Source organism: Oncorhynchus gorbuscha, linkage group LG01 (assembly GCF_021184085.1).
Source record: "Oncorhynchus gorbuscha isolate QuinsamMale2020 ecotype Even-year linkage group LG01, OgorEven_v1.0, whole genome shotgun sequence".
Lineage (NCBI taxonomy): Eukaryota > Metazoa > Chordata > Actinopteri > Salmoniformes > Salmonidae > Oncorhynchus > Oncorhynchus gorbuscha.
The window spans coordinates 101,726,539-101,745,419 of NC_060173.1; the positions used below are offsets into that span (position 1 = coordinate 101,726,539).

The following is an 18,881-nucleotide window of genomic DNA, read 5'->3' on the forward strand; positions in this document are numbered from 1 at the left end:
GAGATGTTCATTCATGCTGTCCCGACAGCATGTCCCCAGAGAGCCATGTTTACGTGAAACAGAGTATGTTACAATCCCGGATGTCTCCCTGGAAAGCAAACCTTGCCCTAATTTAATCTACCTTGTTACCATGTCACAGTTGTAAATGAGAACTTGCTCTCAACTAGCCTACCTGGTTAAATAAAGGTGAAATAAAATAAAATAACAAATCTAGAGACTGGACATTAGCGGGTAATATACTCGGAAGTGGTGGGTGTTGTGTGCACCTCCGAAGTCTGACCAAAAGGTCACTCCGTCTACCTCTTCTGCAGCGTTGTTGTTTTGTGTCAGCCCCTTGAATCAGTTCGAATGCCTTGGGTGGTTCGAACAAGGGATCTGCTTCGGGAAAGTCGTATTCCTGGTCGCAGTGCTGGTAAGTTGACGTCGCTCTGATATCCAATAGTTCTTCCCGGCTATATGTAATAACACTTAAGGTTTTCTGGGCTAACAATGTGAGAAATAATACATTAAAAAAACAAATACTGCATAGTTTCTTAAGGACTAGAGTGAGGCAACCCTCTCTGTCGGCACCATCTTGAAGTAAGGATGTTTCTCTTGATAAGTGTTTGAATTGGACCATTTTCCTGCCCTGCTAAGCATTCAAAATGTGATGAGTACTTCTGGGTGTCAGGGAAAATGTATTGAGTAAAAAGTACATACTTTCTTTTTAGAAATGTAGTGGACTAAAACTAAAAGTTGTCAAAAATATAAATAGTCATTTAAAGTGCAGAAACCCCAAAGAACTACTTAAAGTGGGACTGACAGCACACTTTGACATGGTCGTTTTCACGTTTTCATAAATTCATAGAATGTTTATGAATGACGTAGAGTAAGTCATTTGTGAAAATTCTAGCGCAATAGAGTGGGTTTGGAGCAATAGAGTGTGTTTGGACAATTAACAGACACTGCAACCTAATAAACACAGACCTTAGTCTACACAGACCGGTGCACCATAGCCAATCAGAGCTACAGTAGGCTTTTACGCAAATAAGCCATTTGCCACACAGGCTTGCCATCATTCACTTTGAACTGGACTGTGTGTTTACAGGCAGTAGCAACAGCACAACTTTTGAACATTAGAAAGTATTCGCCACAAGCCACAAAATCACCCAAATGGATCTCTGCAAATATGTAAATACCATGGAGAGCCCACTTACATTTGGGAACTTTACAGTCCTATTGGTCACACAACCATGAGAGGTAGGCTCTCTCCCTCAGTCATGCACATCAACAACTATTGCTAGCCAGAGCGAGATGAGCTAACATTAGATAAACCCTCTCAAACATTTTCAGCTATATGGCTGACAAAATTCCACTGACAAACAATGAGGAACAGTAGCCTGCACATGCTTCTCACCTTCCAATGCATGCTTGACCCAACCAAATTTTTGCTTTATTTAACTAGTCAAGTCAGTTAAGAACAAATTCTTATTTTCAATGACAGCCTAGGAACAATGGGTTAACTGCCTTGTTCAGGGGTAGAACAACAGATTATTACCTTGTCAGTTCAGGGATTCGATTTTGCAACCATTCAGTTACTAGTCCAATGCTCTAACCACTAGGCTACTTGCCACCCCAATGAATGGGAATTTGCCTACCAGCCCATTAGATCGATGGCAAATACATTTGATTGATAACTAAGGGTGTGTTCTTAAATTGCCTTCAGTGTATCAGACTGTGGGTAGTTCATAAATTCAGTGTATTGTTAGATTGTCTGTTCGTAAATTGAGAGTGTTTCACTCTCCTAGCATTGAGCGCACACTGCACTATTGACACTGGGTGCATTTATAAATTCACTCTGGCTATTTACTCTGATTTCAGAGTACTCTTGTCTGAGTGTGCAAGAGCACACACAGAATAACAGGAATTTAGGAATATGACTGGTGTCAGTAAACGTCGCCCAAAAAACATAATTAAGTTGTTGCTGGCAGCACAGTTACCGTCTCACTGCTCTAGATAACGTTAGAACAGCCTAACAAGCTCTGCTAGGGTGAGTAAAATGATCAGAGTGAGGTGTTCTCTCATTTATGTCTGTAAGTAGCTAAACACCTGACACCTGTCATATTCAGCAGGTGTTGCATGTTTGTAAATTCATCCGTTATTCTGCGCTCTGGCACACTCAGACGAGGGTGCTCTGAAGTCAGAGTAGATCGCCAGAGAGAATTTACGAATGAGAGATATGCTAAGTGGATAACAGTCATTCAAGTTCAGTTTAGCTAGCTAGCAAAGCAATTAACTTTTATTGGTAACTAACCAAATGACACCTGTAGACACTTTAAAATTATATGATTGGAAGAAGTCTTTCTCTCACCCACTCCTCCAATGACATGACATCCTCCCAGCAGCTAAATAGCTAGCTACATAAATAGATATACTAGCCTATTAGCCACATTATGATTGACTTGTGATCATTGCCCTTGCTAGTTTGATTGTATTGACATTCTCAGCCTTAGTTATGTTCGTCTGTTTTTGTCCAAAACTTTAAGTCATTGAAACGGAAACAATGCATTCCGAATTCATGGAGGCAGGAAACAATATATCAGGCCAGTTGTGATTTACAACCTGATAGCAATATTTTTGGGATTGGTGAATGATATGAATCATGCATTGAACTGCATCCATCTACTCTGCCAACAATGCCTTAATGTACATCATGGGATATTTAGTCAAATATAACATATTTTTAAAACATCTAATGAAGTTGGTTCCCAGCGTAACCTGGGAATTTTGTATTTTTACTGTTACACTGCATGACCAAAAGTATGGTGAAAACTGCTCGTCAAACATGTGTGGCCCACCACTTCACAACAGAGCCGTTGTTGCTCTAAGACATTTACACTTTGCAATAACAGCACACAGTTGACCGGGGCAGCTCTGGCAGTGCAGAAATTTGACAAACTGACTTGTTGAAGGAGTCAAGTAGATAATCACTGAGCTCTTCAGTAAGGCCATTCTACGACCAATGCTTTCTCTGGAGATTGCATGGCTGTGTACTCGGTTTTATACACCTGTATGCAACGGGTTTGGCTGAAGTAGCCAAATCCAATCATTTGAAGTGGTGTCCGCATACTTTTGTATATATAGTGTATTATGATTTCCTGTTTGTTTCATATTTGCAAAGTAGTTAAAATGCTGTCAGTTCCACTTTAAGTAGTACTTTAAAGTATTTTAACTTAAGAACTTTACACAACTGCTTATTTCTTTGTTGACATGCAATACCGGGAAATGAAAAGGCTATTGTATACCAGGTTTTATTGGAAAATAAATTGCATATGCAAAACATAGTATCTAAATGGCTAACTCTATTTCATATCTGACAGGATGAAATTGCCATTCCTTTCCAAGCCCAGCCTTAAAGCATTAAGTACATTTCGGTATTTGCCTGTCTGTACAGTGGGCCCAGGTTGTCGGGAGGATAGGCAGAATCATATGTTGATTTGCCCCTTCCTGTTTACACAGAATTCACACTCTGTTAACACATATCTTACATGTGACATATTCCAGCTGGAAGATTTCATATTTTGCACCAATGACCTACCTCATAATGACATGAAAATAGTATGCATGAGAACGATCCATTGCTGCTGGCTGGCTGAGTTTAGCTAGATGTTTTCATGTTCACCTGTATAACAGGTGCATAACAGATATCCCTATAGTGGTGTGGGGGCTGTGCTTTGGCAAAGTGGTTGGGGTTATATCCTGCCTGTTTGGCCACGTCTGGGGCTATCATCGGTTGGGGCCACAGTGTCTCCTGACCCCTCCTGTCTTTGCCTACAGTATTTATGCTGCAGTAGTTTATGTGTCGGGGGGCTAGGTTCTGTTATATCTGGAGTACTTCTCCAGTCTTATCCGGTGTCCTGTGTGAATTTAAGTATGCTCTCTCTAATTCTGTCTTTCTTTCTCTCTCAGAGGACCTGAGCCCTAGGACCATGCCTCAGGACTACCTGGCATGATGACTCCACCTGGCAGTGCTGCTACTCCAGTTTAAACTGTTCTGCCTGTGGCTATGGAACCCTGACCTGTTCACCGGATGTGCTACCTGTCCCAGACCTGCTGTTTTCAACTCCCTAGAGACAGCATGAGCAGTAGAGAAACTCTTAATGATAGGCTATTTTTTTATTTTTTTTTTATTTAACCTTTATTTAACCTTTATTTAACCAGGCAAGTCAGTTAAGAACACATTCTTATTTTCAATGACAGCCTGGGAACAGTGGGTTAACTGCCTGTTCAGGGGAAGAACAACAGATTCGTACCTTGTCAGCTCGGGGGTTTGAACTCGCAACCTTCCGGTTACTAGTCCAACACTCTAACCACTAGGCTACGCTGCCACCCCATATGAAAAGCCAACTGACATTTACTCCTGAGGTGCTGACTTGTTGCACCCTCGACAACAACTGTGATTATTATTATTCGACCATGCTGGTCATTTATGAACATTTGAACATCTTGGCCATGTTCTGTTATAATCTTCACCCAGCACAGCCAGAAGAGGACTGGCCACCCCTCATAGCCTGGTTCCTCTCTAGGTTAATTCCTTTTTGTGGCCTTTCTAGGGTATTTTTCCTAGCCACCATGCGTCTACACCTGCATTGCTTGCTGTTTGGGGTTTTAGGCTGGGTTTCTGTACAGCACTTTGAGATATCAGCTGATGCATGAAGGGATATATTAATACATTTGATTTGATTTGATTTAAAAGCAACAAAGGGGAGGGCAACCAAGACCTTATAGATACCCAGCCTGCTAGCTGCTAATTTTAGCTCCGGGTTTAATATTTTTTATTGTTGCTTTAGACTAGTTTCCTATTCTTCTCTTTGGGTAGTGTAGTAAGTCCTGCCTTGCAAGTGTACAGTATGTTGTGCCATACCTTCATCCTAATCTATCAAATGTGGTCAGGTGACAACTCTCCTCTCCACCCTTATCTCCAATTCATGGGATATATTTGTAAACAAAGGATTTTTGTAACACTTACAGTGTGTGTTAGATAAACCTTCTCTTTCCCGGTATGCCTATATGGCTGTTTGTTATCATTTGGCCTCGTGGCTCAACTAGCCCTTAGTTTATTCATAGCATTCGTAACTGAAATGAATCCACCATATTTAGAACATGAATTACGCAAGACAAAACCCCTTTTTATAACAAATGCCAGCATAGGCCATTGGGTTTATGTATTATAATGTCCATGCTACCTTCATTTGATACAATATCTGGGGAATTGCTTTGTGACAGGCCTGGTTCAGGGCATGTGGAGAAATGGTTGGTGTTTCTCATGCTGCGGCTGCGTCTCTAGTAACGTGGACGTATTACTCTTTCATCTCTGCAGAACTCAACAGCACCACTAACCATTATTCAACAGGGTTGGAGAGCATACTACAATACAGCTCTTTCTCTCCTTTCTGTCTCTTTCTCTCTCACTCTCTCTCTTTCTCCCTCTGCGGAAGACATCATCAAATCAATGAACTGTAGGTTTAACTGTTGACTGAGGAGATGAGTGCAGTAAATGACTGTGTCCTGCTTGTCCTGGGTTCCCACTCTTATTTATTAAGATTTATAAGCCAAAACTGATTTTTGATCAACCCTCCTACTCTGAGATGCCCATCACTGGCCCTGGTGGTGTCTACCTGCATGGAAGTCCACCCCCACAGCGAACAGGGTCCCAGTGATGGGCATCAGAGCCTCCATGTTGTCATTGAGGTCCAAGGCAATCCCTCTGATCCCCTCATGGATGGAGTACATCAGCAATGACTCAATGCCTACAGGGTACAACAGGGATTACTTAACTGTTAGTCTCTTGTGACAGATTAACATACTGTAAGTCAATATGCAGAGAGTACATTTACCCCAGTGAAATGTATGAATCTATAGCGCAGTCAATTAATTTCACAGACCTTGTGGTAACTTCGATGCTAGGGTGTCTGAACTGCTCAATGCCACCCCCCCCGAATAGGGCTCTGGATAAAGGTAGTACACTATATATGGAATAGGGTGCAATTTGCGAATCAGACTTGTTGTTTTACCCTCACAGGACATTCGGTCGGTGCGCAGGTTGTAGCCCACAGTACAGGAGCAGCTACGGGTGTTCTCTGATGTGGGGAAGCAGAGCTGGGAGCAGCCTCCATTGTTCACCTGACACGGGTTCCTTCCTGGAAAGGACATGGTGAATAGTATATTAGTAAGGAGATAGGACACCATTATGTTAGCTTCATGGACATCTTTGCTAAGCTAACATCTGATATGTTATGCAGAGGGCTATAGGTACTGTAGTACATCGTGGCGTCACATTTATGAATGTCAGCAGATGGGATTGAAAATCGAAAAGTGCATAAATAAAAGTGTGCGTGCCTGTGTGTGTGCGTGTGTGGGTTCCTCACCTCTCTGTCCCTCCCTGTCATAGACCTTCATGTACACCACTCCGCTGGTCTTATTCCTCAGGACCACGGGAGTCCGTCCGTCTCTTTTGTTCACAGTCCCCAGTTGGGCTGAATCATCATCTGCCCACCACAATTTGTTACCTGAAACAAGGAAATGTCCTTAAACACCACATTATCTACCAACTTTAACCCTCTGAAGAGATTTTTTGTTATGTACCTTTATTTATCCAAAAATTCCCATTGTGTTACATTTATTTACAGATGGATTAGACCAAGGTGCAGCGTGGTAGGCGTACATTTTCCTTTTATTAAATGACACCGGGAAAAATAAAATAAAATACACAACCGAAAGCAAAGATCTGTAGGGATAAACAGCAACTATGCAAAACTAGATCCCACAACCTCCGTCACCAAGATGGCATAGCAGTCAGAAGTCCTTTGTCCTTGTCTTGTCGTGTCCCGTATATATATTTACTACTTTCTTCACATACCTTTTTATATATTTATTTTCTTTTCCATAAACTCAACTTTAAAACACTCTCCTGCAACCCGCCTCACCAATTTATTTAAAAAAGAAAGTATTATTTACCTCAAATCTGTAATCCTCCATAGAAGGTAACCTGAAGCTAGCCAGAAGCTAACCAGAAGCTAGCCAGAAGCTTCTTTACTGGCTAATCGTTATTATTCAGCTAACCACGGTTTGTGGTCATCAGCTATCCTTTAGCTCTAAAATCTATCGGCAGTTTTGTACGGCGTGGCTCGGACCGGACCATACCGGACCCATTTTTCTCTCCATGTCCTCGGATTTCAACCACAAGCTCTGGACATTTATACCTGGATCTCGCAGCTAGCTAGCTGCTATCCGTGTGACTATCGGCTTACGTCGATCTCGGAGCAAACATCAATTATTCCGGTGCTAGCCAGCTGAAGAGTTTCAGCCACTCCTGGGCTACAATCACCTATCCGGACCCGTTTTACTGCCAACACGGAGCCCCACCGGGCCTTCACAACTGGACTACTGACGTTATCTGCCCGAGGGATTTATCCAGCTGGCTCCTCCGTCGCGACGTTATCTGAACACCCATCTGCGGCCCACTAATCGTTAGCTGTCTTATCGGCTGCTATCTGAATAGATCTATCAGACAATTTATTTTAGGGCCTCTATAACTATATCTTTTTTTAACTAATTGGATTGATCCCCTCTCCCAAACGGAACCCCACTAATCCTACCGACGGAAACGCACAAGGTGGCTAAAAACAGACCTCCATCCTATGCTAGCTTGCTACCGATTGCCCGGCTAGCTGTCTGAATTGGCGTGACCCCAACAAACCTCACTACTCACTGGACCCTTTTGATCACTCGACTAAGCATGCCTCTCCTTAATGTCAATATGTCTTGTCCATTGCTGTTCTGGTTAGTGTTCAATGGCCTATTTCACTGTAGAGCCTCTATTCCTGCTCACTATACCTTATCCAACCTATTAGTTCCACCACCCACACATGCGATGACATCTCCTGCTTCCAATGATGTTTCTAGAGACAATATCTCTCTCATCATCACTCAATACTTAGCTTTAACTCCACTGCATTCACATCATACCATACCTTTGTCTGTACATTATACCTTGAAGCTATTTCATCGCCCCCAGAAACCTCCTTTTACTTCAGACGTTCTAGACGACCAATTCTCATTGTTTTTAGCTGTATCCTTATCCTACTCCTCCTCCTCCTCCTTTCCTCTGGTGATGTAGAGGTGAATCCAGGCCCTGCAGTGCCTTGCTCCACTCCTATTCCCCAGTCGCTCTCTTTTGATGGCTTCTGTAACCGTAATATCCTTGGTTTCATGCATGTTAACATTAGAAGCCTCCTTCCTAAATTTGTTTTATTCACTGCTTTAGCACACTCTACCAACCCAGATGTTCCAGCTGTGTCTGAATCCTGGCTTAGGAAGACCACCAAAAATTCTGAAATTTTCATCCTTAATTACAACATTTTCAGACAAGATAGAACTGCCAAAGGGTGTGGTGTTGCAATCAACTGCAAAGATAGCCTGCATAGTTCTGTCCTACTATCCAGGTCTGTACCCAAACAATTTGAACTTCTACTTTTAAAAATCCACCTCTCTAAAAACAAGTCTCTCCCTGATGCCGTCTGCACAGCTGGGGGCAGAGGACCACCCTCTGCCCCCAGCTGTGCTCTGGACACCATATGTGAACTGATTGCCCCCCATCTATCTTCAGAGCTCGTGCTGCTAGGTGACCTAAACTGGAACATGCTTAACACCCCAGCCATCCTACAATCTAAGCTTGATGCCCTCAATCTCACACAAATGATCAATGAACCTACCAGGTACCCCCCCAAAGCCGTAAACATGGGAACCCTCATAGATATCATCCTAACCAACTTGCCCCCTAAATACACCTCTGCTGTCTTCAACCAAGATCTCAGCGATCACTGCCTCATTGCCTGCATCCGTAATGGGTCAGCGGTCAAACGACCCCCACTCATCACTGTCAAACGCTCCCTGAAACACTTTAGCGAGCAAGCCTTTCTAATCGACCTGGCCAGGGTATCCTGGAAGGATATTGATCCCATCCCGTCAGTAGAGAATGCCTGGTTATTCTTTAAAAATGCCTACCTAACCATCTTAAATAAGCATGACCCATTCAAGAAATTTAGAACCAGGAACAGATATAGCCCTTGTTTCTCCCCAGACATGACTGCCCTTAAAACTTGTTGGGGATAGGGGGCAGTATTTTCACTTTGGATTAATTGCGTGCCCATAGTGAACTGCATCAAACTCTGTCCTAGATTGCTAATATATGCATATTATTATTACTATTGGATAGAAAACACTCTGAAGTTTCTAAAACTGTTTGAATTATGTCTGTGAGTATAACAGAACTCATATGTAGGCAATCTTCCAAACAAGTTTTGAAGTTCTGAAAGTTGGGGCAACTTTGACGTCATCGCCCCCTCCTTTCCCAACAAGATATGGATCTGGAAGCACTTCCTACGCCTTCCACTAGATGTCCTCATTCAGTAGAAAGTGTAATGGAGTATTTGCTGTGAACTTCGTCCTAATGGGAGGGAAAATAGTCAGTGTCGCAACAGAATGCCATTTTGCTGTGGCGCATTTCTCTGTGGGTGCTACGGCTGTTCCAATCGGCCCCAGATGAAAACGTATGATCCGGTTGGAAAGTTATTGGATATATATGATAATAACATCCTGAAGATTGATTCTCTACTTAGTTTGACCAGTTTATTCGACCTGGAATATATCTTTTCAAAGTTTTCGTGCGAGTTATCTTGGTGAGCTGAAAGTGATAGCAAATGCAGCTACTTGGACACTAGTATTGGAAATTATGGAACAAAACAACGATTTATTGTGGAACTAGGACACTTTGCACTACATTCTGATGAAAGATCATCAAAGGTAAGGGAATATTTGTGTTGTAATTTCGTATTTCTGTTGACTCCAACATGGCGGTTACGTCTGAGTGCCGATTATTGCAATGTTATGCTTTTTCCGCAATGTTAAAACAAATCTGACACGGGTTGCATTAAGAACCAGTGTATCTTTCATTATATGTAGAACATGTATCTTAGGTCAAAGTTTATGATGAGTATTTCTGTTATCTGGCGTAGATTTTTAGAATTTCTGAACATGGCGTCAATGTAAACCGAGATTTGTGGATATAAAAATGCATATTATCGAACAAAACATAAATGTACTGTGTAACATGTCATATGACACGTAACGGGATTCTTCCGTCGAAGGAGAGGAGGACCAAAATGCAGAGTGGTTGAAATTCATGTTTGTTTTTAATAAGAAAACTATACATGAATAAACTACAAAAACAACAAACGTGTAAACCCGAAACAGTCCCGTGTGGAACAAACACCGACACAGGAGACAATCACCCACAAAACCCAACACCAAACAGGCTACCTAAATATGGTTCCCAATCAGAGACAATGACTAACACCTGCCTCTGATTGAGAACCATATCAGGCCAAACACAGAAACAGACAAACTAGACACACAACATAGAATGCCCACCCTGACCTAACAAAACATAGAACATACAAAGCAAACTATGGTCAGGGTGTGACAATGACTGTCATCTGATGAAGATTTTCAAGAGGTTAGTGATTCATTTTATTTCTAATCCTGCTTTTGTGATTTTATCTTTGGCTGGAAAAAATGGCTGTGTTTTTTCTTTGGTTTGGTGGTGGTCAAACATAAATATATGTTGTGTTTTCGCTGTAAAACATTTTAAAAATCTGACATGATGGGTAGATGAACAAGGTGTTTATCTTTCATTTGAGGTATTGGACTTATTCATGTGTGAAAGTTAAATATTTCGAAATAATATTTTTTAATTTTCAGCTGAACGGGGGGGGGTGGAGTTCCCTGGGGGGAATGCCTTGCCCCAACAGGTTTTAACCAACACAAAAACATCCTATGGCATTCTCCCAGCTGCCCACTGCACTGAAGATAGGAAACACTGTCACCACTGATAAATCCACTATAATTGAGATTTTCAAGAAGCATTTTTCTACGGCTGGCCACGCTTTCCACCTGGCTACCCCTACCCCCAGTCAATAGCACTGCACCCCACACAGCAACTTGCCCAAACCTTCCCCATTTCTCCTTCTCCCAAATCCAGTCAGCTGATGTTCTGAAAGAGCTGCGAAATCTGGACCCCTACAAATCAGCCGGGCTAGACAATCTTGACCCTTTCTTTCTAAAATGATCTGCCGAAATTGTTGCCACCCCTATTATTAGCCTGTTCAACCTCTCTTTTTTTGCGGTCATCCCCCTCTTCAAAGGGGGGGAAACTCTTGACCCAAACTGTTACAGACCTAAATCTATCCTACCCTGCCTTTCTAACGTCTTTGAAAGCCAAGTCAACAAACAGATTACCAACCATTTCGAATCTCACCATACCCTCTCTGCTATGCAATCTGGTTTCTGAGCTGGTCATGGGTGCACCTCAGCCACGCTCAAGGTCCTAAACAATATCTTAACCACCATCGATATGAAACATTACTCTGCAGCAGTATTCATTGATCTGGCCAAGGCTTTTGACTCTGTCAATCACCACATCCTTATCGGCAGACTCAACAGCTTTGGTTTCTCAAATGATTGCCTCGCCTGGTGCCTCGCCTGGTTCCCCAACTACTTCTCTGATAGAGTTCAGTGTGTCAAATCAGAGGGTCTGTTGTTCAGACGTCTGGCAGTTTCTATGGGGGTGCCACAGGGTTCAATTCTTGGACCGACTCTCTTCTCTGTATACATCAATGATGTCGCTCTTGCTGCTGGTGAGTCTCTGATCCACCTCCATGCAGACGACACCATTCTGTATACTTCTGGCCCTTCTTTGGACATCGTGTTAACCTCTTACGGCTATAGAGACGCTAGCGTCTCTCCTGGCCAATAGCCTGGGGAAATGCGTAGCGCCAAATTCAAATAGTACGAGATAAAACTCAAACTTTCATTAAATCAAACATACAGTGTACTCAATTAAAGCTACACTTGTTGTGAATCCAGCCAACATAACAGATTTAACATGTCATCTACAAGACCCTGCTAGGTAAAGTCCCCCTTATCTCAGCTCGCTGGTCACCATAGCATCACCCACCTGTAGCACGCGCTTCAGCAGGTATATCTCTCTGGTCACCCCCAAAACCAATGATTTCTTTGGCCGCCTCTCCTTCCAGTTCTCTTCTGCAAATGACTGGAACGAACTACAAAAATCTCTGAAACTGGAAACACTTATCTCCCTCACTAGCTTTAAGCACCAGCTGTCAGAGTAGCTCACATATTACTGCACCTGTACATAGCCCATCTATAATTTAGCCCAAACAACTACCTCTTTCCCTACTGTATTTATTTTATTTTATTTATTTATTTTGCTCCTTTGCATCACATTATTTTTATTTCTACTTCGCACATTCTTCCACTGCAAATCTAGCATTTCAATGTTTTACTTGCTATATTATATTTACTTTGCCACCATGGCCTTTTTTTCCTTTACCTCCCTTATCTCACCTCATTTGCTCACATCGTTTGTTATACTCCATGTGTAACTCTGTGTTGTTGTATGTGTCAACTTGACTTCTTTTGCAAGGGAGACCTGGTCAAGTACAGTTGAAGTTGGAAGTTTACATACACTTAGGTTGGAGTCATTAAAACTATTTTTTAACCACTCCACAAATTTCTTGTTAACAAACTATAGTTTTGGCAAGTCGGTTAGGACATCTACTTTGGGCATGAAACAAGTAATTTTTTCAACGATTGTTTACAGACAGATTATTTCACTTATAATTCACTGTATCACAAGTCCAGTGGGTCAGAAGTTTACATACACTAAGTTGACTGTGCCTTTAAACAGAAAATTATGTTATGGCTTTAGAAGCTTCTGATAGCCTAACTGACATCATTTGAGTCAATTGTAGGTGTACCTGTGAATGTATTTCAAGGCCTACCTTCAAACTCACTGCCTCTTTGCTTGACATCATGCGAAAATCAAAATAATAATCCAAAACCATCATAAAAAAGCCAGACTACAGTTTGCAACTGCACATGGGGACCAAGATCGTACTTTTTGGAGAAAAGTCGTCTGATGAAACAAAAATAGAACCGTTTGGCAATGATGACCATCGTTATGTTTGGAGGAAAAAGGGGGAGGCTTGCAAGCAGAAGGACACCATCCATGAAGCACGGGGGTGGCAGCATCATGTTGTGAAGGTGCTTTGTTGCAGGAGGGACTATTGCACTTGACAAATTAGATGGCATCACGAGGATGGAAAATTATGTGGATATATTGAAGCAACATCTCAAGACATCTGTCAGGAAGTTAAAGCTTGGTTGCAAATGGGTCTTCCAAATGGACAATGACCCCAAGCATACTTCCAAAGTTGTGGCAAAATGGCTTAAGGACAACAAAGTCAAGGTATTGGAGTGGTCATCGCAAAGCCCTGACCTCAATCCTATAGAACATTTGTGGGCAGAACTGTAAAAGCGTGTGCGAGCAAGGAGGCCTACAAACCTGACTCATTTACACCAGCTCTGTCAGGAGGAATGGGCCAAAATTCACCCAAATTATTGTGGGAAGCTTGTCGAAGGCTACCTGAAACATTAGACCCAAGTTAAACAATTTAAAGGCAATGCTATCAAATACTAATTGAGTGTATGTAAACTTCAGACCCACTGGGAATGTGATGAAATAAATCACTCTCCACTATTATTCTGACATTTCACATTCTTAAAATAAAGTGGGGATCCTAACTGACCTAAGCCATGGAATTTTACCTAAGATTAAATGTCAACAATTGTGAAAAACCGAGTTTAAATGTATTTGTCTAAGGTGCATGTAAACTTCCCGACTTCAACTGTATGTAGTGCATGCATAAAACCTGGAATATATGAATTCTCACAATGTACTAGGTGATGCAACATTTAATGTAGTGAAATCCCCAAATAAACCAGTACTCTTATCCTGTGTCTGGGCTACACACAGGTACATGTTTGTTGATTTGCTTGTTTCAGTGGCTCTACTACACTGTTGTAGAATGCAGAGTTAGGGCTGGCTCAATTACCATATAACTATGTAACTGACAGTTTTGGATGAAGACCATCATGAACATAAAATAACTGTCATAACCGGGAAAAAAACAAAAACTTTATTTTGTGTGTGGAAAGAACGGGCATTTGTGCATTTAGGAGTGGAGGAGAAGAGAAAATGTATTCTTAAAATAAAAATAAAAATCGATATACTGTATATATGCAGTGCATTCGGAAAGTGTTCATACCCCTTCCCTTTTCCCACATTTTGATACGTTACAGTCTTATTTTAAAATGGATTCAATAAACATTTTTCCTCATCATTCTATACACATGACCCCATAATGACAAAGCGAAAACAGGTTTTTAGACATTATTTTGCAAATTTCTTAAAAATAAAAACAGAAATAGCTTATTTACATAACTATTCTGACCCTTTCCTATGAGATTCAAAATTGAGCTCAGGTGCATCCTGTTTCCATTGATCGTCCTTGAGATGTTTCTACAACTTGATTGGAGTTGGCAGCATCATGCTGTGTGGAGGGTTTTACAGCGGTAGAGACTGGAAGACTAGTCAGGATCGAGGGAAAAATTAAAGGAGCAAAGTACAGAGAGATCCTTGATGAAAACCTGCTCAAGAGCGCTCAAGACCTCAGACTGGGGTGAAGGTTCACCTTCCAACAGGACAACGAACCTAAGCACACAACCAAGACAATGCAGGAGTAGCTTCGGGAAAAGTCTCTGAATATCCTTGAGTGGCCCAGCCAGAGCTCAGACTTGAACCCGATCAAACATCTCTGGAGAGACCTGAAAATAGCTGTGCAGCGACACTACCCGTCCGACCTGATAGAGCTTGAGAGGATCTGCAAAGAAGAATGGGAAAACAGGTGTGCCAAGCTTGTAGTGTTATACCCAAGAAGACACGAGGCTGTAATCGCTGCCAAAGGTGCTTCAACAAAGTAGTGAGTAAAGGGTAAGGGTCTCGATACCATCTACTGAGTCTTGCCTATGCCGTTCTGTACCATCACATATTCTTTATCCCTTTACACTTGTGCGTATAAGGGTATATAAGGTAGTAGTTGTGGAATTGTTAGGTTAGATTACTCATTGGTTATTACTGTATTTGTAACGGATGTGAAATGGCTAGCTTAGTTAGCGGTGTGCGCTAAATAGCGTTTCAATCGGTTATGTCACTTGCTCTGAGACCTTGAAGTAGTAGTTCCCCTTGCTCTGCAAGAGCCGCGGCTTTTGTGGAGCGATGGGTAACGATGCTTCGAGGGTGACTGTTGTTGATGTGTGCAGAAGGTCCCCGGTTCGCGCCCGGGTATGGGCGAGGGGACGGACATAAAATTATACTGTTACATTGGTGCCGTGACCCGGATTACTGGTTGCTGCGGAAAAAGGAGGAAGGTCAAAAGGGGGGTGAGTGTAACGGATGTGAAACGGCTAGCTTAGTTAGCGGTGTGCGCTAAATAGTGTTTCAATCGGTTACATCACTTGCTCTGAGACCTTGAAGTAGTAGTTCCCCTTGCTCTGCAAGGGCCGCGGCTTTTGTGGAGCGATGGGTAACGATGCTTTGAGGGTGACTGTTGTCAATGTGTGCAGAGGGTCCCTGGTTCGCGCCCGCGTATGGGTGTAAAATTATACTGTTACACATTGTCGGTACTAGAAGCACAAGCATTTCGCTACACTCACATTAACATCTGCTAACCATGTGTATGTGACAAATAAAATTAGATTTGATTTGATAAATACTTAGCAAAACATTCAAAAACATTATTTTTGCTTTGTCATTATGGGGTATTGTGTATAGATTGATGTCGGTTAAAACATTTTTAAAAAATCAATTTTAGAATAAGGCTGTAATGTAACAAAATGTGGAAAAAGTCAAGGGGTCTGAATACTTTTGAATTCACTGTGTGTAAGTATATTTCTTTACTATTCAAACTATTATTACGTTGTCTGCTGTCATTTGGCTGACCAATAACTGTCATCCAAAATTCCATGACTGTCACAGCCCTATCTAGAGTACCTATCTGGTATTGTGCAGGAGAAGTGACAGTTTTGGATGAAGACCATCATGAACATAAAATAACTGTCATAACCGGGAAAAAAACAAAAACTTTATTTTGTGTGTGGAAAGAACGGGCATTTGTGCATTTAGGAGTGGAGGAGAAGAGAAAATGTATTCTTAAAATAAAAATAAAAATCGATATACTGTATATATGCAGTGCATTCGGAAAGTGTTCATACCCCTTCCCTTTTCCCACATTTTGATACGTTACAGTCTTATTTTAAAATGGATTCAATAAACATTTTTCCTCATCATTCTATACACATGACCCCATAATGACAAAGCGAAAACAGGTTTTTAGACATTATTTTGCAAATTTCTTAAAAATAAAAACAGAAATAGCTTATTTACATAACTATTCTGACCCTTTCCTATGAGATTCAAAATTGAGCTCAGGTGCATCCTGTTTCCATTGATCGTCCTTGAGATGTTTCTACAACTTGATTGGAGTTGGCAGCATCATGCTGTGTGGAGGGTTTTACAGCGGTAGAGACTGGAAGACTAGTCAGGATCGAGGGAAAAATTAAAGGAGCAAAGTACAGAGAGATCCTTGATGAAAACCTGCTCAAGAGCGCTCAAGACCTCAGACTGGGGTGAAGGTTCACCTTCCAACAGGACAACGAACCTAAGCACACAACCAAGACAATGCAGGAGTAGCTTCGGGAAAAGTCTCTGAATATCCTTGAGTGGCCCAGCCAGAGCTCAGACTTGAACCCGATCAAACATCTCTGGAGAGACCTGAAAATAGCTGTGCAGCGACACTACCCGTCCGACCTGATAGAGCTTGAGAGGATCTGCAAAGAAGAATGGGAAAACAGGTGTGCCAAGCTTGTAGTGTTATACCCAAGAAGACACGAGGCTGTAATCGCTGCCAAAGGTGCTTCAACAAAGTAGTGAGTAAAGGGTAAGGGTCTCGATACCATCTACTGAGTCTTGCCTATGCCGTTCTGTACCATCACATATTCTTTATCCCTTTACACTTGTGCGTATAAGGGTATATAAGGTAGTAGTTGTGGAATTGTTAGGTTAGATTACTCATTGGTTATTACTGTATTTGTAACGGATGTGAAATGGCTAGCTTAGTTAGCGGTGTGCGCTAAATAGCGTTTCAATCGGTTATGTCACTTGCTCTGAGACCTTGAAGTAGTAGTTCCCCTTGCTCTGCAAGAGCCGCGGCTTTTGTGGAGCGATGGGTAACGATGCTTCGAGGGTGACTGTTGTTGATGTGTGCAGAAGGTCCCGGTTCGCGCCCGGGTATGGGCGAGGGGACGGACATAAAATTATACTGTTACATTGGTGCCGTGACCCGGATTACTGGTTGCTGCGGAAAAGGAGGAAGGTCAAAGGGGGTGAGTGTAACGGATGTGAAACGGCTAGCTTAGTTAGCGGTGTGCGCTAAATAGTGTTTCAATCGGTTACATCACTTGCTCTGAGACCTTGAAGTAGTAGTTCCCCTTGCTCTGCAAGGGCCGCGGCTTTTGTGGAGCGATGGGTAACGATGCTTTGAGGGTGACTGTTGTCAATGTGTGCAGAGGGTCCCTGGTTCGCGCCCGCGTATGGGTGTAAAATTATACTGTTACACATTGTCGGTACTAGAAGCACAAGCATTTCGCTACACTCACATTAACATCTGCTAACCATGTGTATGTGACAAATAAAATTAGATTTGATTTGATAAATACTTAGCAAAACATTCAAAAACATTATTTTTGCTTTGTCATTATGGGGTATTGTGTATAGATTGATGTCGGTTAAAACATTTTAAAAAAATCAATTTTAGAATAAGGCTGTAATGTAACAAAATGTGGAAAAAGTCAAGGGGTCTGAATACTTTTGAATTCACTGTGTGTAAGTATATTTCTTTACTATTCAAACTATTATTACGTTGTCTGCTGTCATTTGGCTGACCAATAACTGTCATCCAAAATTCCATGACTGTCACAGCCCTATCTAGAGTACCTATCTGGTATTGTGCAGGAGAAGTGGTAAGGAGAGGAGAGTTATACCATGAGTTTAGAGAGTGCTGTCTATACGTGTCCATGTTTGGAAAGTGTGTACAGTATGCATCCCATTTAGGAGTGGAACAAACACCATCCTATTCCGCCCCCCTAGTGAAATCCAGTGATGCTCACTACTGGCTCCAGACAAGAGCATTCAACTCAGATGTGACAGGGGTTTTTAATTCAAAAACCCAGCGGAGTGCAACCAACCTCACCTAACACGGTGAACTGTTGCATGCTAATACCAGATCCTTAAGAGAGGGCCACAGAGGTGTACCCTGAATAAATATTGGTCCACTTTCCCAATCTGAAAATGAATGAAATGTGTTCTGAAGTTAGCAGAAGGATTAGCAAGACTTTCATATTTATTATCAGTGCCATTTTCAACAAAGATTCAACACATGAATATTTAAAAGTTGATATTTCAGTGAGGCAATGGTTATGCACAGACGTCTTAATCAATTTTGCAGTCGCAGACAGCGGAGGTGCTTCAACGGAAATATTAATTTTACTTACAATACTTTTTTATAATAATATATATATATTTTTATATTAAATTGCTGTGACAATTGATTGTCTGCTTTAAATGTTTGGGTGTTACAATTTGGTGTATTGTTCGGTTCTGCAAATGAACTATTCTCAAGGATATTGTTTACTTCATTTTTGTCAGTCATAACCATTGTCAGCAGGGAAAATCTAATAGATGATTATGATTGCACCCAAACAGTTTCTAAAAAAACAAATATAACTAAGTATTATGTTTTCCTTTATCATAACTATCAAATAAAATAAAAATGCAATTTTGTTTGTCACAAAATACACCAGGT

General features: G+C 41.6%; 1 protein-coding gene across 1 annotated transcript in view; it reads right to left on the reverse strand.

The window, feature by feature from the left end:
• The window catches only part of LOC123990266 (low-density lipoprotein receptor-related protein 1B-like), a 265,509-nt gene that overhangs the window by 155,616 nt on the left and 91,012 nt on the right, over positions 1-18,881 (reverse strand). The window contains exons 26-28 of the mRNA XM_046290887.1: positions 6,408-6,548; positions 6,054-6,179; positions 5,658-5,789 (exon numbers count right to left, since the gene is read on the reverse strand). Coding sequence (XP_046146843.1) covers positions 5,658-5,789; positions 6,054-6,179; positions 6,408-6,548 — 399 coding nt within the window. The remainder of the gene's footprint in view (positions 1-5,657; positions 5,790-6,053; positions 6,180-6,407; positions 6,549-18,881) is intronic.